Source organism: Halictus rubicundus, chromosome 5, assembly GCF_050948215.1.
Source record: "Halictus rubicundus isolate RS-2024b chromosome 5, iyHalRubi1_principal, whole genome shotgun sequence".
In the NCBI taxonomy this organism is placed as follows: Eukaryota; Metazoa; Arthropoda; class Insecta; order Hymenoptera; family Halictidae; genus Halictus; species Halictus rubicundus.
Window position 1 is genome coordinate 13166752 of NC_135153.1, and position 20653 is coordinate 13187404.

At 46.3% G+C, this 20653-nt stretch overlaps 3 protein-coding genes across 4 annotated transcripts in view; 2 read left to right on the plus strand and 1 right to left on the minus strand.

Annotated features, from left to right (window-relative positions):
* Gaba-b-r2 (gamma-aminobutyric acid type B receptor subunit 2) overlaps nucleotides 1-5372 on the plus strand; it is a 168502-nt gene extending 163130 nt beyond the window's left edge. For both annotated transcript variants that reach the window (XM_076788463.1, XM_076788464.1), the window contains exons 15-19: nucleotides 129-228; nucleotides 303-426; nucleotides 660-1129; nucleotides 1264-1677; nucleotides 1852-5372. In XM_076788463.1, coding sequence (XP_076644578.1) covers nucleotides 129-228; nucleotides 303-426; nucleotides 660-1129; nucleotides 1264-1677; nucleotides 1852-2393 — 1650 coding nt within the window. In that variant the 3' untranslated portion in view covers nucleotides 2394-5372. The remainder of the gene's footprint in view (nucleotides 1-128; nucleotides 229-302; nucleotides 427-659; nucleotides 1130-1263; nucleotides 1678-1851) is intronic.
* A 968-nt stretch (nucleotides 5373-6340) lies between these two features.
* Nucleotides 6341-10607, plus strand: Aldh (Aldehyde dehydrogenase). Its single transcript, XM_076788492.1, has 8 exons — nucleotides 6341-6533; nucleotides 7168-7413; nucleotides 8214-8460; nucleotides 8709-9043; nucleotides 9148-9285; nucleotides 9538-9702; nucleotides 9794-9951; nucleotides 10142-10607. The coding sequence occupies exons 1-8, from the start codon at nucleotides 6438-6440 to the stop codon at nucleotides 10287-10289; spliced, it is 1533 nt and encodes a 510-aa protein (XP_076644607.1). The 5' UTR covers nucleotides 6341-6437; the 3' UTR covers nucleotides 10290-10607.
* On the minus strand, nucleotides 10577-15288 carry Wdr24 (WD repeat domain 24). Its single transcript, XM_076788478.1, has 12 exons — nucleotides 14766-15288; nucleotides 14470-14586; nucleotides 14172-14394; nucleotides 13888-14101; nucleotides 13360-13608; nucleotides 12955-13115; nucleotides 12682-12865; nucleotides 12469-12622; nucleotides 11844-11967; nucleotides 11276-11777; nucleotides 11032-11193; nucleotides 10577-10858 (listed from the first exon to the last, which is right to left on the minus strand). Exons 1-12 carry the CDS (start codon nucleotides 14860-14862, stop codon nucleotides 10730-10732), a joined length of 2316 nt encoding a protein of 771 aa, XP_076644593.1. The 5' UTR covers nucleotides 14863-15288; the 3' UTR covers nucleotides 10577-10729.
* Nucleotides 15289-20653: the final 5365 nt, after the last annotated feature.

Here is a 20653-nt window from a genome sequence, read left to right on the forward strand (position 1 = left end):
AGAGGACAAACAGCGAAACTAAATCTCAATCGAAACTATAGAAAGTTTAAACGTCTTGTTTAAAATCGCACCAGCCGGTGGTTTATGGTCGGCAAACCGAGTACTAAACGCGACTGTCCGGGTTGCAGATGTTCCGGAGGCGGCTCGAAGACCAATGCGCGACGAACACGCAAGAAGCGATGGACAGGCTGACGGTTCCGCGGCAAGAGGGGACGCTCAAGAAAGAGGGTAGCTAGCTCATTAGGCTATAGGCAACTATGTTGCACGGTGACAGTCTATTCTGATCGATACTTTCGCCGCAGGCATGTCCGTCAATACGGAGACGACGGACATCTCGATGTCGATGTGCAGCCTAAACTCGACGACGATTTCCCAGCCGGAGCCTGATTATGCGAACACCAACGGTCTCGAGCAACAGGCCCCAAAGTGCGTACGAAACAGAAAACATTCGCACAAGCATAGCACTTTACAGTGGCCGCTCGATGAGACGCGAAATCGGAGCTCTAGGGGCGGGGCATTGGTCACGTGCACGTTCTCCCCACCGTTAGCCTACTTATCCTCCCACTGTGGCTAGAAGTGGGCGGAGCGTGCGTGTGGGCGTTCCCAGCGGTCCCTTCGAGACTCCTACTTATCAAAGGCCACTGTATTCCTCTTTCCAGGAAGAAGACCTCCTTCTCGAAGCTCCCAGCGATCGCCATCGACGCAGAACGCGTTCCGTTGGTGCCACCGAGCGAGGCGAAGCAGACTGCCGAAAGTGTCACGCCCACAGTACCGTCAGCGTTGAAGCACACGGAGGATTCGGAAACGACGCGCAAGAGGAGTCGAATTTCTGGCATAGGAAAGGAGAGCGAGCCTTTGATCGAGAGAAGCCCGGAATCGCGTCCGGATGGTAAAACGAACGTGGATTTCGTGCCAGAGATCGTGGAGGAGGGTGACGCGGTTATTCTTGAGGAAACTGAGATCCCAAGGCATGGGAAACCTATTAGGTATAGGGACGATCGTAGGTCTAGACTGCCCACGCCTCCGCCGACCAAGAATGTTTCCTTCGGCGAGCTCCACGAGCAGGACTACCTGGAGCAGGCGATTCTACCTCCACCGATGCAGTTCGTGCCGAAGCATCGACACTCCAGTGAGTAATGCACCTTTTCTATCACTACTAGACTGTTGAGCTCTTAAATACTTTTAATCTGTCTGCTGGTTTCTAATCCGCGGTCTAATCATTACTGTATCATCTTTAAGACGAGCGATGGTTTTCTTTTCCAGCTTCGGCAACCGCGTCGTCCTATCAGTCCCTGAAGAGGAGATCGTCCGTGAAGAACAACGGCATGGCTCACTCCCACCACGAGCTGTTCCAGACCCGGCGTACCAGCGTGCCTACAAACTCGATCAGCTATATCTCCACGGAGAACGTGTCCAAGTCTGAACGAACCGAGATCTCTTTAGGATCCTTCGACAAGTCGTACGTGATTGGCGAGTGTGGTCATAGGCGGGCGCTGGTCGCCGGGACTGGGTACCGTTGCGAGAAACACGGGGGCGGGCGTGGCCACTCCCACGCGACCTTGAACGGCTCTGCGGAAACGCCCCCTGTGCCTAGGCGGCAGAAGAAGCGGTACGACTCGCAGAACGCTAGCTCTCCCAGTGTTCCAGCGGTTGTCAGCGCGAGCTACTCCGACACGGGTAAGGAGATAGTTAAGCAGGAACTGTTTTCAATTGCAGCATAATAATTTTCAGTGGTGTCTCAGAGGAGACAGTCTAGTGCAAAGAGTTTCATTTACTTCCCCCTCCACATCGGTGATCCCATTTCAATGCGATTTAAAACCAGTTCTGACTCGAGTCTGATTATTTTTTCAGAAAAATGCGAAGAGTCCGTGTCCACGATTATCCAGCGATCAGTGTCGGAGCGGTCGCGTGAAAAGTGTGCCCGTTTGCGAACTGACGGGCACACGGTCACCGAATGTCCCCACCGGGCTGCGCGGAGGATACGAGAGTGCAGGCACACCGAGTCTAAGCTCCGGCAGCAGGCTCGGCTGGAATACGTGCAGAGCACGCCGAACGTCGCCACTATTCACAACAACAAATTCGCGAGCGCCAGCCCCCGCGTTGGAGGCGGATCTGGAGGTGTGGACGGGAACGGCGCGGGAGGCGGGATCGGGATCGGCACCGGTGTGGGAGGATCCGTGGCCACCAGCGCGGATGTTGTGGGCGGTTCCGCGGTGAACGTCTCGAAAATGTACAGCGCCGTGTCGGACGGCGAGCTGCTGGATCTGACGATCCTGCCGATCTTTCAGAAGCTGCTGACCGAAAGGCACAAGAGCTCGAGGGGCGGCTACGGGGCCAGCGTGGCCAGCTGTCCGAATATATCGATCAAATGCGACATCGTCGAGTACCTTTAACGATCTTCCAGCAAAACTAGTTTGAAATTCTCGCGCGGCGTCATCGTCGCGCGGACCGTAGCGATCCGATCGCGGCCGACGGAACAGGAGAGGCTCGTCGTCGATGTTTCTTGTTCCCCGTTGGCGATCGGTTTCTAATCGTCGCAGTGGCTGCTCGACGGGTTTCGGAGCTCCAAGGGCTGGCGCTTCCAGCCCCCGGCCACGCCCACGCGGGGCGTGCCCAGCGTAGCGCTCTCTTAAAGGGCTCCTGCTTATCGATCGGCCGCTGTATCGTTCGTTCGAGGACCGCGAAGCGGTTCGTTTGTAATTATCTCGCGATTCGAGACGCCCGACGTCGCGCCTCGGTCACGATCCTACGGAGTACACCGACGCGAACCGGGACAAACACGCATACTCTCCCGCATGTCCTGTTCATGCAACGCGATATACGCGCCGGGATTCTCCCGATAACGCGGGCTATCGCTCCGCGAGATCACCACCGTGAACGTGTATCTGCGAGCGCGACGAGAGTTCGCTTATCACGGCGTACTCCTGCTAGATCTCGAATCAACCGTTTTTTATATATCAGCGACCTTTTAACCTAAAAACGTACTCGAAGAAGACGAAGAAGAACTGCAGGAGAAGCCTGGACGAGGATGCCGGCCTTCGTACCACACTAAGGACGTTGTGCACCGGGTCGAACGAGCGTTCGCGCGTCCAGTTTTTCGCGACAGTCTGCACGCTATAAAATAGAGAACGATTACACAATCTAGAATTCCATCGTGCAACAAGGTCTCTTTTAGACGCACACGTTTAACGACTGATCGTTCAGAAGACGCGTTGATAATCGTTTCTTTCAGAAGATCGTCGCTAGGAACTCGGCACGCGGACGCTTCTCTAACGCATTGTACAATCGACGAGATTTCGTTTCTCGCGCGCGATCCGCTCGAGCACGATCGACCCCGTCTCGAGCGGAGCGGCGCGCGTCTCCTTCGAAACTTTTCAGCAGTTTTTCGTCGAGCGCAGTGTCTCTCTCGTTTTCTTTTCTATCGAAGACCGCGTCGCCTTTACGAACCGACGAGAGAAGAGCCCGCACGTTTTTTATATAAGAGCGAACGGGAGGAAAACGTTCGCGACATAACGAGACGCGTCAGCATTGCGAAACAAGCGTAATCGCCGGCTTCGTAACCGTTGCGGGTTTAAGTTTTATCAGCCGGTCATCGATCATCGACGGAATGGTACGGAATGGTGGGGAACGGGAGCGAGAAAACCGAACGTCTTTTTCTCGTTCGGAGCAATACGCGCTCGCGTCGCGTCGCGTCGCGTCGCGTCCGACGCTTCTATCGACGTAACCTTTGTTTACCGTTTATCGAACGGGCGCATAATGATTCTAAAGGCGTATTGCCATCACTTTCGCGACAGCGGCTCGGGCGGAAGGCCGCCTCTGTCAAGGTAGTCAATTTCCCTCCTGCGGAACTACGCACAGTTTCGCCGCGAGTAACAAACAAAGAAAAGAAAAAAAAAAAACAAAAAACAAAAACGGCCGGCGCCTCTTGTTGACGAGATCTATATTTTAGTCTAAAGAGTTTACGAAACAAATTCTGGATGTGACGTGCATGCCTAGTAAACCAAAAAAAAAAAAAAATGAAGAAAAAAAAAACAGAAATCGATAAAAGCGAAACGTTGTAACGTTCCTTCTATTTCGTTTCGATTTCTACCGTTTTCATTTTGTTTTCTGTTTCCCGGTGGGAGGGGAGGGGGGAAAGGGGCAAAAAAAAAAAAAGAAAAGTGGCGAAGCCTAGGAACGATGTTAGCGATGTCGGGATCGAGACTCGTTCTCCGACGTCCGGATGTTCCCGGAAGAGCGTCACCTATCCGTGAGCCTAAACGCTCGGTCGCGCAGGAACATTTCGCCGCGTGGTCACGCGAGTCTTGTACATACGATTACTCTCTCGAAATAAATGTCATGTTCACAGGTAAAATTAGACACTTGTTACGTAAAACGATCGTGCCCGTTTTTTCCTGTTTTTCTTTTCTCTCTCTCTCTCTCTCTCTCTCTCTCTCTCTCTCTCTCTCGCTCGCTCGCTCGCTCGTTCTCTCTCTATTTGTCTCTCATTAATCCAACAGTCAAGCTATCCATTGTTCGCCGGCACTCGAATCGCGCGCGTGTGTTTCTTTTTGTAACTACGAAGCAATACTAACACTGTCTCTCTCTCTCTCTCTCTCTCTCTCTCTCTCTCTCGCTCTATTTCTCTTGTCTGGCTGTCTCTGAAAACTGTCTCCCTTCGCGACTGTTCTACTCGATAATGTGTCACGTGTTTGCGAACCGCTCGATTGTTTTTAATTCGAGGACACGTGGCCCAGGGTGATTATAAAACGAACGTGATACAGTATCACGATTATATGATTTCGCGGCTAAGAAAGAGTTGGATGCTAACAGGTCAATTATATTCAATTTTGTCAATAAAAGTTGATTCGCTCGTTTCATCGGCTTCTTCCTCCGAACGGAGGCTTTCGGTTTCTCACGACTCACGGACACACGTACACCCACACACGATCAACCATTTCAAAGACCCATACGCTGCCGCTCTATTCTCTCTCTCTCTCTCTCTCTCTCTCTCTCTCTCTCTCTCTCTCTCCCTCTCTCCCTCTCTTTCCTTCTTTCTTTCTCTGTCTGTTGTATCTTCGGCTCCGTTCGGGAATGAAATTCCCAGCGGTGTGAAAAGGACAATTACTCTTCCTATTCACGAATCATGAGCGATAAGCATTCATTCGGTAATTCATGAGACACGCATTCGAACGCAGTACAAAATGGAACGCGCGTTTCCTCGAGCGATTTACCAGTAAACAAAAAAAAAAAAAGAAAGAGAAAAATCGATCGTGTTTCGATTGTACGATTCAACGTTTGTTGTCTACGTTTAGCATATAGTACAACGCAATCTTCTGTTAATGTAAAGTGAATAGAGTTTAATAAACGAACGATTTGATACGAAAACCCGATACCTATCGCAGCGACGCGGCGTTCTGATTGCGTTCACCTTACTCCGCATTCGATAGCAGTGATTTGACGCTCGGCGATCAACATGCTTTAGGTGAGTAACAATAAGAAAAGAAACGTATACTTAAGAGTGACAAAGTAGACTGCGAATCGTTACGCCAAAATCAATATGTTCTGCACCAATTGCAAGAAACAGCAGACAAGGTGAAAGTGCTTTCTTTCTTTACTAATTTTAGTCAGTTGAGAATATTCTGACAACTTTCGTATGCAAAATTGCCTCCAATCCTTCAATTGAGTTAAATTTATCAATCACGTTCAGCCACTATCTACAATTATCTATCAATTAACTTCAATTCGCAGCCAAGACCCGCCAGGTCTTTGATGTTAATTCCGCCAAAATTCAAAATCTTGTGCACTGTGGTGGGGATCGCGACAGCGACGTATGAACTGCAGAAATACCCTGACGGTTAGGCCAACCTAACCTTCACTTAGGCTGCCATTATCGGCATGGTCTACCCGGAACCTAACTACTTTTAGGATAAAATAAAACAAAACACGATTCTCAGTACCCATCAACGCTATCAAAGTGAAACAAAAATTCGCTCTTTCACCCGAGACAACTCCACTTTCCCCTACTCTGTTACTTTTCAAAATAAATAGCAAAAATCCCCCATAAATCGATTCCCTTCGACATCAATTTTCTCGCAATTTATACGAGAAATCCATGAAAACAGAACATCCTTGTGCCCCGCGTACAGGGACGAGGGAGATTTCCAACCGAGGCCAAAGTTCCTAGGAAGTTACCAAAAAGTCTGAAGAAATTGGCACGCTTCATCGAACGGTGTTGCGGGAGTAGTTTGTACGGCACTGTGCGCAAAACGACAAGTTTACGGTCACTGTTCAGCGAAAACTGTGGCGCATCTGCTAAATCTGCTACATTCATTGCGAGTGAAAGCCATATATCGGCGTTCCCGGATGCGACAGTAGCAGTGTTGCAGCGGCAGGCGTCATTGTCAGACGTTGTATCATCAGTCTCGCAGTATCGCAAAATAATAGCAACCGGCATCATGCTACGAATCTTGAGCAGAACACGTATGTCGCGGTATTTTTCCACGGCAACCGTGCCGGCGCCTGAGAAGACCCCGTCGATCATGTACACCGGGGTGAGTTTATGCAAATCACGTTACTATTCTGCGACTCAGTACCATCGTACCTTAAACAAATACAGAGAATTTTTCACTTTTTCTATGATTGAAGATCATAAATCGTTGCTCAACGACATGCCTGTCTGATTATTTAATTTTCACGTACACGGTACGCGTACAGTTGCCGGGCATGTTTACGCGTGTAGATGTACACATTGGGATTCCTCCCGTAATTTAAGGTCATCTCTTTTTGTCTTGTTTATCATCGCGTTTCCATTGCCAATTCCAGCAGCTGGCAGCTCGCCAACGATCTAATAATATCGAAACTACTCCAGAATATTATGAAACGTAATCGAGATTCATATCTACGATCTCTGTACGTGGAACGGAGAGATTCCGATAAGGATTCGCGAGGATTTCTATCTTATCTCCGCTTCGAGCTAGAATTCGAGGCTATCAACGCAACCTCGTGAACGTTTATCTGAACCCCGAATGTAGATATATCAGTTTCACAATTTATTTTTCTAGTGGCTAGTCGTGCAATCTTGTTTGCGCGTATCTATCTCCGTAACAATTCGCAAATCATTCCGTCAGCAAACAAACAGAGAGGGAAATTGAATTCGATGTTTCATCGCGGACGTATTTGTTGCAGATTTTTATTGACAACGAGTGGCACCGATCGAAAAGCGGGAAAACTTTCCCTACAGTAAATCCCGCGACTGGGCAGGTGATCGCGGATGTTCAAGAAGCCGATGCTGCGGACGTTGATGTTGCTGTGAACGCTGCGAACAAAGCTTTCAAATTAGGTTCACCATGGAGGACTATGGACGCCTCGCAGCGAGGTGTGCTCCTGAATCGACTGGCCTATTTGCTGGAGAGAGACCGTACATACCTCGCGGTAAAGTGCGAAACTTGTTACACCGATTACTGATACTTAATTCATACATCGCTAGACTGCGAATCTGTTTAACACTAAACCTACCGAGCTTTAAAAGCAACTAATACATGTCTTATAAAGATGACGAGATTGAATTTATTTGGATTTTGTGCGGTTCGTATTATAATACATTCTCTCCTAAATATATTTATTTAATCGTTTCCCACGAAAGCACTTTTACAATTTCAGTAATTGTAAAATAAAAAATCTGGAACGGTCATTTTGACCGGCGGTGGTAGGTTTAGTGCTCGGTTTTCGTAGATTCGCGATATGGTAGAGTGACTACATTACCGTCAAAAACTGGTTTTACGTGCCTCAAGTTTTCGTCCTTATATAAGAATATTTTGTCGCTTTGGGTAAAGGATTTATTCGAAAGAGAAAGAGGAAGCTCCTGGTCAGGAGCTGCCGCGATTATGCAGATATTTGGTAATATAAGCGTTAGAAGTAGGCCAAAAATTGACGATGTGCATGCCGTGGAATCCAAGCATTTTTATGACATTGTGCCATTTTATGCAAATTACATACGTATACTGAATTTCTATTCCGCCTGCCATTTTTCCAGTTCAAATTAACATCAACACGCTCCGTGTCACGTGAACCACCGATAGTACACGTTATTCGTTACACTCAGCCTTGACAAAAAACGTGGCAAAGAACGTGTTCAGAAGAACAATTACCATTTACGTCCAGTTGAAGTACTTTTGAATGGATTTCAGTAATTCTAGGATTAAATGCGAATGCTTCTGTTGAATACATTTTAGTCGTTGGAGACGCTGGACAATGGCAAACCTTACGCGACAGCGTACGGCTTCGATGTGCCCGCCAGCGCGGCAGCTCTCAGATACTATGCAGGATGGGCCGACAAGAACCATGGTAAAGTGATACCCATGGATGGACAATACCTTGCTTACACTCGCCACGAACCAGTTGGTGTCTGCGGACAGATCATCCCATGGAACTTCCCGCTTCTGATGATGTCTTGGAAGCTTGGACCTGCTCTGGCCACAGGCAAGTATGCAAAGTAGCTCATTACAAATACTAGTTATATCTTCATTTACAACATTTTCGCTACTAAATCGTCAATATGCACAGTTTCACTCGTATATTTTAAACGAACGTATTATACGTTTTTTCATATTTAACATTGCTTCAGAATGTCTTTGAAGGACACTAATGACTTGCTAAATCGCGCATGGTGTTATCTTGTCGCAAATGTTTATCACGTTTGGCTAAGTTTTGTGAATTTCTTTTCGCAGGGAACGTTGTCGTCCTGAAGCCAGCGGAGCAAACACCGTTGACGGCTCTATACGTCGCCCAGTTGACCAAGGAAGCTGGATTCCCTAACGGAGTCGTCAACGTGCTTCCTGGTTTCGGTAACGCAGGGGCCGCGTTGGTTAATCACGACAAGGTCGACAAAATTGCGTTCACTGGCTCGACGGAGGTAGGACAATTAATCAAAAAAGGGGCAGCGATGAGCAAACTGAAGAGGACCACGTTGGAGCTCGGTGGCAAGTCGCCTAACATCATCATGAAGGACTCCGATCTCGATCAGGCCGTCGAGACGGCGCACTTTGGCCTGTTCTTCAACATGGTACCAAATGATCTTGATCGTAACACTGCTTACTTGAATGAAACGCTTTTTATGCTTTCAATGTTCATTTCTGTTGTCATTATCTGCACGATCCTTTGTTTTAGGGTCAATGCTGTTGTGCTGGGTCCAGGACCTTCGTCGAGGACTCCATTTACGACGAGTTTGTAGAAAAGAGTGCTGCGAGGGCTAAGTCTAGGGTAGTTGGAGATCCTTTCGACATGAACGTGGAACAAGGACCGCAGGTATTGACAGGAAAATATGGGATTTTTGTACGGTCGTCCTTGATTGATGGTCATTTTTGTAGAGATTCGAGGCTTTTGTGGCTCAATATCATACTGTTCTCACTGTTGAGAGTTGTGTCCGTAGACCATGTTCTTATAGAACAATTTCCTCAGTATTTTATAAGCACTAATATAGTAGAGTTAGCCCACGAATTTAGTGAGATCCCCTACCAATCAGTAGAGTGTTTGATCCTTATATTTCTACGTCGACAGATCGACGAGGAACAAATGGAGAAAATCATGTCAATGATCCAGTCAGGCAAAGACCAAGGCGCAGAACTAGTATCAGGCGGCACTCGTGTCGGTGATAAGGGATACTACGTCGCACCAACAGTGTTCGCTAATGTCACAGATGACATGACCATTGCCAAGGAAGAGGTAGGTAGCCACCAATGCCCCCAACATAATGGACCGCGTGGTAATTCTGGATGAGTATAGACGAACATCATTGTAATGGATATGATTGCAGATCTTCGGACCAGTTCAACAAATTCTGAAGTTCAGCAGCTTGAACGAGGTGATCAACAGGGCTAACAACACAGACTATGGTCTAGCGGCTGCAGTTTTCACGAAGGACATCGACAAGGCGAATTACATCGTCCAGGGTCTGCGAGCTGGCACGGTTTGGTAAGTATTGACGAGTAGAAGTGTGCGAATACCCGAAATTGTCGGGTACCCGATGATTGGTACGGGATTCCCGAAAATATTCGAGATTCCCGCCCACCCCTAATCTTAAGAAATGATTTAAATTCCACACGTTGAATTCTCTGATTTCATGAATTCTACTTTGTTCTCTAAATATGTGCATGGTTTTCAGGGTAAACACGTACAACGCTTTGGCACCTCAAGTTCCGTTCGGTGGATTCAAGATGTCCGGTCACGGAAGGGAAATGGGATCGTACGGTCTCGAGGGGTACACCGAAGTGAAGAGTGTGATAGTAAAAGTGAACCAGAAGAATAGTTAGATAGGAACACTAATCTCGCGAATTGCGCGATCGACTCGCGTTTGCACAAGCCTTGTGAAACGAAGCGATGGACCGTGATTTACTATTGCGGTCGTGTTTTCAACAGTGAAGAACGGTGCGTCAATAGAATTACGTCACCATCGAAGCTGGTGCTGCTTATTTAAGAAACAGCAGTGTATTTTTATACGTTTCATTTGATATTATCTACGAACGTCAACGATTCATCGATATCGTGCGACGACACGAATGAAAGGAGGTTCCGAACGTTGTTATACAATTTACAAAAGTAGAATCAATAAATAATTTAATTTCTTTAGACTCGTCTGTTCACAATGTTTCTTTCTCTATATGTCTAAAATGTTTTTAGTAACGTAAGTACTGTCTAGTAGTATGTACATGTGGATAGAAAACTTACACCAACAGGGAATCGTCGTCAGCGATTAGGTATATTCGCACATGTGTCCACAGCCGGTTGGACACTGTCGATTGCAACGGAACCACTCGCTCATGTGCAGAACATGGCCGCCGTGGGTGCATCCTTGACACCATGCGTACATCCCTCGTACTACCTGCAAACGAAACCAAAACCCGTGGATTTTCATTTTAAAGAACTATCTTGAAACATTCAGATGACCTTCAGATGATCTTGAACTTAAAATGCTGAACAACAGAACAGATGCACAGAAAATATTTTTGGCCTAGTTTTAACTGAGATAATTTCGGAAAAAGAAAGATTTCTCACTTGATGGCAGACGGAACACAGCGCATGATGCGACGAGTGGCACCGGTCGCATAACCACGCAGCTCTCTGCAACGGTTTCGTGCAGGCCAAGCAACAAGCGTGTATTACTGTCGATTGCTGGTTCAGTTGAGATACCGATGGTATCCAAACCGACTGGATTATCTGATAAAAAAAAATTATGAAATAATCCTCATTCGTAGAGTTTCAGAAAATATACAAAAATTGTCCGGTAGGTCTGACGAACCTGGGTAGCCACGTTCCAAAGTTTAAACCTGGCTAGCATGTCCAAGTAGTCCAGTATCCAGTGTTCCTGTACAGCCGTCTCGATATTCAAATTCTTTCGTTTCTCCCCTAATGCTATTAAAATCGACGCGGAGGTCTGTATGTCCCTGAGCGCAGCATGATGCTTCAACGCTTCCTCGATTAAATTCGTTGGATCCCAGAACTGTGGCTTGGGTATATTCGAGACGATCAACTGGCTCGGTTGATCCTCGATCATCAAAGACGCACAATCCTCATTAATATCCGGGGGATGATTAGGAAACTGTTCTGGAGGCGGAGACCTGTCTTTGATCTCGTGTCTCAGAGGAAACGCTTCTTTCGACAACGTCCAATCATTATCGTTGTTCATTATGTTGTGTATGTAGCTGGAAGTGTATTCCATCGTCACTGGTTCAAACTCGCTTTCACCGAACAGGAAATCTCCCTTTGATGATCCCTTGTTGTCAATGAACGCCTTTTTGTAGCTGCACGATAACGTATTAACATGAGTATTTTTGGGTTAGCGTTATTTGAGTACCTTGAGGGCTAACCTAGGCAAAAAGGACCCTATGGAGTGCTGGTTTTCGGGAGTCTCGTCAGTCTCAGTCTCGTCATCGCCTCCGCTAGTCGCTCCCGTTACTTCCCCTTGCAACGACTTCACATCGTTCTCATGACCTTGCAAAGAAGCATGATTAAGCGATTCGACGCTGCAGGTTTCGATTAACACATCCCCTCTGACCCATACAGGGACTAACAAATTTTGTCAATGTTATAATGGACATAAATGTACCACCAAATACAGGGCGAAACACATCATACCATTGAAAACAATAGGGGTGACCTTTCTACGACCTTCCAAGGAAATATCAACACATTTCATTCAAAACAATAGTGATATTTTTATGGCACCCCCAATCGAGTATCACCTTCAAATAACCTGTTCACAATGCTCCATCCTGTACAATACAAAATAAACAAATGGAACAGAGGGGGCAATCATTTCAAAGACCAGGACCTACAAACTTAAAGACACAGGAGCAAGGTAAAGAGTCTGTTAGCTCCACCTAATCTCCAGGAAACTTCATCTAGTAGAGCTAGTAGATCTAGTATATACTAGTCCCCCTCGCCCCAATGCTGCATGCAAGTCCTTGCCACATCATAATTTCTTTGCTATACCTGCATTGAGCTGATCTATGCTAGGTCCAATAGTAATCTGCGCCAAGTTCAGCGTGTTCACAATATCCTCCTTGGAAGCGGTCGGAGGCGTTTTCAGTATAGATCCCATAGGGTTTGCGTACAAAGTTTTTATGATAGTCCACACCGTGCTGATCTGATCGAAAGCTAGTGTCAGCGAGGGTGCACAATGCAATGAAGCCGATGATTACTTACATCGTTTCTACCGGCGTTTCTAGCCACCGCAGCGTTATGGTCGCAAATATCGTTCAATCTTCCGGATAGCAAGTAACCCTCCGCGCATACCTTGAACCATTTCGGCTCTCTTGGCACGCTTAAGGAAAATCTGTGCATCACGCTGGACGCCATGCAAAATGTATCGTTCGTCGCAGCCGTCTTCCTACAAGAGAATGTCAACTAACATTTCAACCCTTCTTTGACGAACATAGACGAAACCGGGCTGGTTTATTATACGACGGATCTATTAACCTCATTATATTAGTCAACTGTTTCATTGTGGTTGTTACATGAACATTTACTTTACAAGCATACGCAATATCTCCTTTCGGATTCAATGCAATACCTTGTGGATTCGCTTTACTTGCTGGTCTAGTTGCGTCTTTGAATACGTGGTGATACAGGGTGCAGTCCTGTATTAATAACAATCTGTTAATTACATGCAGATGATCTTTTGAAGTTATTAGATCGTCCCATGCAAAATGCGTTACACGTACAAGTGTAGATTTTTATGCTAAACAGAAATTGTGTCCCTTTTTGCGAGAAATAGTACCTCTTCTTCTAATCATCTTAATAAATTGGGGTTACTATGATAATGTCTTTAGCGTCAGGAAGCAACCCTATCTATGGGACGATCTAGCATCACTAATGATTTACCCTGCTTGTGGACAGGAACGATTGCGGATTGCCTCGCCAAGCCACACCAGTAGGAACATCTTTGTGCTCGTTAAAGCTTGCGAAAGGAATATATGGTCTGCGTATGTCCCACACGTTTATGCTACAGTCAACGACAAGGGCGCAACTGGATATGTGGTACTTCCTTTGGGGTCGCCATTTTATGCGACCCACAGACGCTATCGTGTGTATCACGTAATCGCAACTGGGTTTACCCGATAGATCCCACACCTAAAGTACGAAGTTTGGAAAGAAAAATAAGATACGAGCGATAACATCGTCAATTGAGGCCGATTTAAACAATTCCTCCAGCCCCTTTTTTGTTAATAACACGAACGTTGCTCAAGAGCCGGCCAAATTGTTGCAACTAGATAATGTCAGTTGAGCGAGTAACATTTTTGCAAAAGAATTTTTATGTAATGGTGTTTCAAAGAAATGTTACTATCACCCCTGATATAGCCTGTTCGATAACCTCCGGCTCCGGTAACGATACGAAAAATGGAGAAGCACCTTGATTGTTTTGTCTCTGGAAGCGGTCGCAAGCCAAGTAGTTTCAGGGTGCCAATCGCACGCGAATATTGGCCCGCTATGTGCGGTGAAATGTTGGAAATAACGGTCCGGTTTTCGCAAATCCCACTGTTGCACGTGACCATTTTCGGAAACGGCAGCGAAAGTGTGCGGCGAGTGGGGGCAGAACTGTACATCACGCACAGATTCTGTGTTACTAAAATTTTTGATATTCTCTAATATTTTGCAAAATTTCAAGTAAAATTATCAGTTGGAAAGCCAGTTACCTATAAAATGTTCTAGTAGCCTCTTTTATTCTGAGATCAAACCACTTCATGGTGCCGTCTTGTGAACCAGATATTAGCCACATTGGGTCAGTCATGTGAAAGCTTACTTTGTTTACGGTTCTTTTGTGATCGATAAAGACATGCTCCTGCTTGGACCTTGAGGCCTTGTTTAAGTTCCATACCACTACTGCACCATTTGTGGCTGCAGTGGCCAGTATATGATCTGGATAATGTGAATATTATCGATATCTTTTAGTTGTACAATCATTCAATAGACTGGCTGGTGTTGTTAACTTACCATCGATTAAATTCCATGCAACATCATTACAGGAGAAGTTTAAGTTCAGATTTTTACCAACGCGTAGATTGCAGGCCTCCTCAAACTTGTCCTCCAATAATGTAAATATTTTAAAAACTGTAACGGAAGAATGACAATTTATAGAACAATGTAAATTGATTAGGAATATAATAAATAAATAAAATAAACTAAACATAACTTAACTTAATTTAACATAACTTTACTTAACATAACTTAAATATAATAAACTAAAAATAAAGAGTTATTAATGTTTTGGAATATAATAAAATCATTACCATTTCGTCCTGCTATAACAACTTGACTGTTGTCCTTGTTCAGTGCTAGTGCGTTTGCTGGTCCTTCTTGAGTAATGCACACAGTTTTCGAAATCATTTTGAAGTTTTTTAGATTTATAACATGTCATAGCACATCGATACTGAGCATATCAAACGGAATTCTCTGAATACAGAATACTCGACAATGAAAATATCAACGTTTTAACGTTTATAAACGGAAGATAATCTACACATCCTTGTAAATTCTACCCCTAAACTCCCTACACAACAGGATCTATTCCATAATCTATTCCAAATGTTTTGGTGTTATAGGAAGCTTTGGTTATGAGCAGGTGAGATTAGAAATCGTATTATTTGTTTATTAATGTAAATATATTTAATGCTGGAAAATGGAGTATGAGATGGCTACAACAAGAAAGGAGAGCGAATAAAATGCAATTAATATTTTAATAATCAAATCAATAAAAGAGCAATTTAATATATAAACAGAGAGGAAATGAGAGTGCTCACGCCCGGGATTTTAGTGTCCCCGCTATAGTGCTGCCACCTACTCTAATTTTTAGCCTCGACCAGAACCTGCATCATCTTACCTGTACCACAGACGAGGTACAGGAGTAGACCAATCACCCAATGTATTTTTTTTCTCACGTCCGGGGGGCACTAGAGCCTGGTCTACTCTTATACCTCGTCTGTGGTTTTATGCTAAAAGACGGCCCGGTTCTGTTCGAGGAAAGACGACACGGTTCTGTTCCAGGAAAGACGACACGGTTCTGTGCCATGCTAAAGCGGCGATGTCACGAAAGTGGAAACGCCGAAACCCCGGGCGTGAGCACTCTCCTATCCTCTCTGCTCCTATACCTCTTCTGTGCCTGTACCTCGTCTGTGATTGACAAAAGTAGCATTTGTATTTGGCGACACCTGGATGATTGGGTCGAACTAACACTTGGCTAACAGTTTCTGCGATTTTCCGCTACGTGGAATGGCGCTATTTTGAGGTTTTACGGAGCAAATGAACCGTGCCGGATTTTACATTACATATTATGAGTAGCGCGGAACGAATCATCCGCACGATTGTTTAACATTAATTAAACACTCAATTTTAATTATTTCACCGTTTTACGAAAAGTATTTCCGTAGATATAGATAGAGAGTAAAGCAAGGACGTGGACAGCGCATCGAATATCATTTTTTTATTAACGTTTTGTCAGTTACAATTTTGATTACATACATATAATGTGGATTCTTCTTTAAACACATGTCGCTATGATACAAATGACGAGGATAAAAATTTGGAGTGCGTAAAAATGTAATTAGATGACAATTCTTTTTTTTTTTTTGTTTGTTTGCTTTCTTTCATCCCTCTCTCGCTCTCTTTCTATCTGTCGCTCTTTCCCTCGCACACGCTCTCTCGTTCTCCCTTTCATTCTTCTCTCTCTCTCTCCCTCTCTCTCGCTCCTTCTCTCTCCCTCTCACACACTCTTTCTCTCGCTTTCTCGTTCTCTCCCTTATTACTTCATTGGTCATGGCGATGGGCCAACTTTGAATGTATATTAATATAATATACCGAGCTGGCCCATGTCCACTAAAAAGGGGCGGGGGGTAAAGTGTAATTAATCCCTTGATTGCGATTCTCTTTACTCTCTTACATCGTCCCTAATTCGCTAATATTTTGTGTTTCTCTTTCATTTTGTTTCTCTTCGTCCTTTATACACTAGATCGATGCGCGTTCGTCGCTCGAAACTGGTCCGGTGTTTTTAGCGATCGATCGACACGCTGATCGAGAACCTCAATGTATATCTTACACACACCGACCACGTAGGCACGGATTAGTGCCAAATTCAGAGGACAGGATATTTACAGGTGTGAAACGGAAACGACTTAGCACGGCTTTGACACTCTCTCATCCCTCTCACGCTCTCTTTCTCTCTTTCGCTTCGACATACCCTCGAGCTCCTTCATTCATTCCCCCAAAATTCATTTGTTGCGTATAAAATGGAAATCAACGTGTCCGAGCGAGATCAATCCAATCTACTGCGAGCACTGGTCATCTAGAACACAGGATTGCTTTGAAAAATTTGAGACCACCGTTACTGATTTATATGCAACAAGGTGTCGGCAGAAACGATGAAGAGTCCTGTTGGTCCCGGCTCCGAGAGGGGGGGAGCTAAACTAAGCTTCAGTCTTTCCTCTCCGTCGCAATCTAATCCCGCAAAAATGATGTTTCAACTTCCCCCCTCGAGAGCGGGGAACGATCTTCTGGGGAACGCTGCCATTTTCAGCTTGCAGTCCCCCTTTCTCTCTCTTTCTCTCTCTCTCTCTCTCTCTCACTCTCGAGTTCACCGGAAGCGATCATACTTACAAACACTCGCAAAATTGAGCTCCGCCGAACCGTTGCTAATCGAAGCTTTCCGTTTTCCGAGGTCGAAGTCGGCGAGCAACGAGGGGTTTCGAATCGCGTTCGCGACCTTCGATCATCCGGGGGGGAGGTGGAGGGGGCGTGGGGATCTATCCGAGGGAGAGAAAGACAAGATGGCGACCGAGATCCCACGCGACGAGAATGGGGAGCAGGGAGGGAGAAAGAGGATTCGGTCCTCTGAACTTGGAACGACGCGCGATCAGCCTCCTCCTAGACATTCTGCGAACTGTCTTCGACCGGGTGGAATCGAACGCTGATCACGGTTAGGGTATCGCGGTCCCGCCTCGTCGATCTCGATCGTGATTGCTCTGGGTCGCTTTCGGCTCGAGTCTCTAGGATCTAATAGACGAAGAAGTGGTTCTCTCTTCGGCGTGCTCGGCTGCTCAGTCCAAAGGCCGCAAATAACACTATTTTCGAGTGTGCACCGTAACTCCTGCGTTATCCCTGAGCCAAAATCTACTTGGGACCTTTCTGACTCAGGACCGAAGCCTCTCTCACTCTTTCACACACACTTTCTCTCTCTCTCTCTCTCTCTCTCTCTCTCTCTCTCTCTCTCTCTCCCTCTTTCTCGAACGTGATCGCTTCCGTGTTGGTCGACAGTCGCTGTGGACGGAAAGGAATCGATCTTTTTCTCCGCTCCGCCTCCGGGCAACTCGTCGGAGAATGAATCTTTAGTTTCGTTCGTAGGAACTCTACGTTTCAGCGGGAAGGACAGGTCTGTTGCGCATGAACCCGACCTCTCTTCGTCGCGTGAAAAAGAAGAGTATCGCGTCCGCTTCGTGCGCAACAGCTTCCGAGAACTCGGTCGTGAACATGGCGCCAAAGATTTCCATCGCGAGGATTGCTCGGGGATCGACGGAGGGGATGACGGGGGAGCAAAGGGAACCGTGGTCGCGTTCGAGCGAAGTGAAGATGGGAAATCGATCGACGAGGGGCACCGGACCCCGAGAACTTGACCCGCAGGACCCCGACCCCCGGGGTCCCCGTCGAAGAGGTCAGCTGTCATCGCCGTGTCCTCTCCCTTCTCCATTGTTTTTTTACACAAGTTTAAAAACTAATTTGTAGAATTCTCTCGGGGAGCCTGGACGAGGACGCGAACGGTCTCGAGCGTTCTCTCGATGTCGCAGCTCTTTTTCCTCGCGTTAGCGTCCCGCTCTCTTTCGTTCCGGGTCTTTCGCTGCGTTGAGCGCGCGACGCTAACGAGGGAGAACGGTGCGATAACTTCCGCGAACGTTTCTCGCGCATCCCCCGAAACGCATCGCCAGGATTCCAGAACGACTCGACGACGCTGCGGAGCGAACACCGCGGAGCCTGGCTCTTCCGACGATACTTTGGTCTAATTTATTTACAATAATTTCATTCCAGTGGCGGTTCCTCCACGGGAGAGACGGGAACGATCGACGTAAAGGAAGGTGTTCCTCGTTCCGTGTTCCAGGACGATGGCCCGATGATCCGAGATCATTTAGATACCCATCTCCCGTGCGTCCTTTCCCGGGCGGTAATTAAAATTTTCTTCTGCCTATGTACTCTGACGCTTCTCGTGTCATCTTCTCCGTTCTCTTTTCTTTCACTCTCTCTCTCCCGTGTCGGTTAAATTCAATTCACATTATTAGGGTATAATAATTAATTAATTAATTAATTAATTATAATAGTGTCATTATAATTCGTAATAATATACAACATTTGTCAATAGATCATTTATCCTAAAACCCACTGCATGCTCGTGTCGAAATAATCATTTAATCCTGCTCTCGCACGCTCGATCTCGTTTTCGTTCTCATTCTTACTCGCATTCGCTCGCGTATACGTACTCGCGCACGCAGAGTTTCTTGCGTTTCATCCAGGCATACAACTTTTGTTTCTTTTTTTTTTAATTATATTAGAAATACCCTTCTCTCTCTCTCTCTCTCTCTCGCACACACACACACACACACACAAACACACACAGAAAATCTTTCATTTCCATCATTTCTGTTCGCACACTCTCACGCCGTGGGACTGTGTACTGGCTTCACGCGTAGCTTATCTATCTAATTCAATGATTTGTAGTTGCAACCGTATGTGTGTCCAGTGTATGTGTCTGTGTGAGGTTACGTGTATCGCTGAGTGTATTCACTATTCGTGTGTGAACATTCTCGTGTGGTCTACAATCCTGCAATTCGGTTCCTCCGCTTCCGGTTTCATACAGAACACAATGTTATTCTGGCGCACAAGATGTCCGCTTGACCGCACACCAAAATGGCCGCCGGCCGATCCTCGACGTCCCGATAGATCGGAATGGAAAATGATCAGCATCGTCTCTTCTCGAGCTTTCCTTTTATTTCTGAACACCTGTATATCTATACGTGTCCATGTATGCGATTGTTCGTATGCGGTGTTTGTGTGTGGCTGATGACGTGTGGTGCATGACGAGTGTGTGTATACGATGACTTTGTACATATTCGAAGAAAATTCTATCCTTCACCAGAGACGCGCGTCCGAAGTGGAACCACCCGAAAGCGCAGAGTTCATGGACGTGATGAAACGCCGACGTTCGTGCCCCTCTCTCTGTCTCTCTCTCTCTCTCTCACTCTCCCTCTTTCTCTCTTTTCTTCACCCCCGTCTACATTTACCGCCGACCTATCGATCCTCCGCAAACAGTCATACCTCTCGTTCCCCAAACGGTCCGCCTACGCCAGGCATTCTCTCTCATTCTCTCATTCTCTCATTCTCTCATGCTCTCTCTCTGCCTCTCTCTCTCTTTGCGCATACGCTCGACGACGGCGCGAACCGATACAGGCGGAACGACGTCGAGCCGTCCTGTTCGATCGTTTCTTTCCCCGATTATAAAATTCCTGCAGGATCGAAGCTCGAACCGGTCCTGGGATCCACCTTTTCGATCCTCCAGTTCGTTCGAAGATCGATCGGGCTTCGTACAAAATCATCACGGAAGCTGAAGAATGGATCCAATCGGTCTTCTTCGATCGTGTCTCGTTCTTGGATAGACCTTGGCTTGGATCTCTGTTTTTTGGTTCTACAATCTCTTACAAGCTGAAGAATTTATCCATCTAGGTGTCCATCGATCATGCTTCGTTCGGCGAACAATGATTACTGGACGAATCATGATCGACGATGACTGGAAAATTGTTCGGGCTTGAATTCAACAAAGAGACGAAGCTTGGATCTCTGGTTTTGATCCTATGATCTTCTGGAAGATCGTCCGACCTCCTCGGAAGCCGAAGAATTTATCCACTCGGTGTCGATCGATCGTCGATCGGTGACCAATGTGCATTTGGTACTAAACGAATCGCGATCGACGCTGGCTAGAAAATTGTTCGAGCTTCACTTCAACAGGGACGAAGATCTATGTTTTTGGTCGCACGATCTTCTGGAAGATCGGTCAACTTCCTCGGAAGCTTCGGATCCGATCGATTTCCATCGATAGTGCTTCGTTCGGCAAAACAATGTTCGATCGATCTCTAGCCGATCAAGC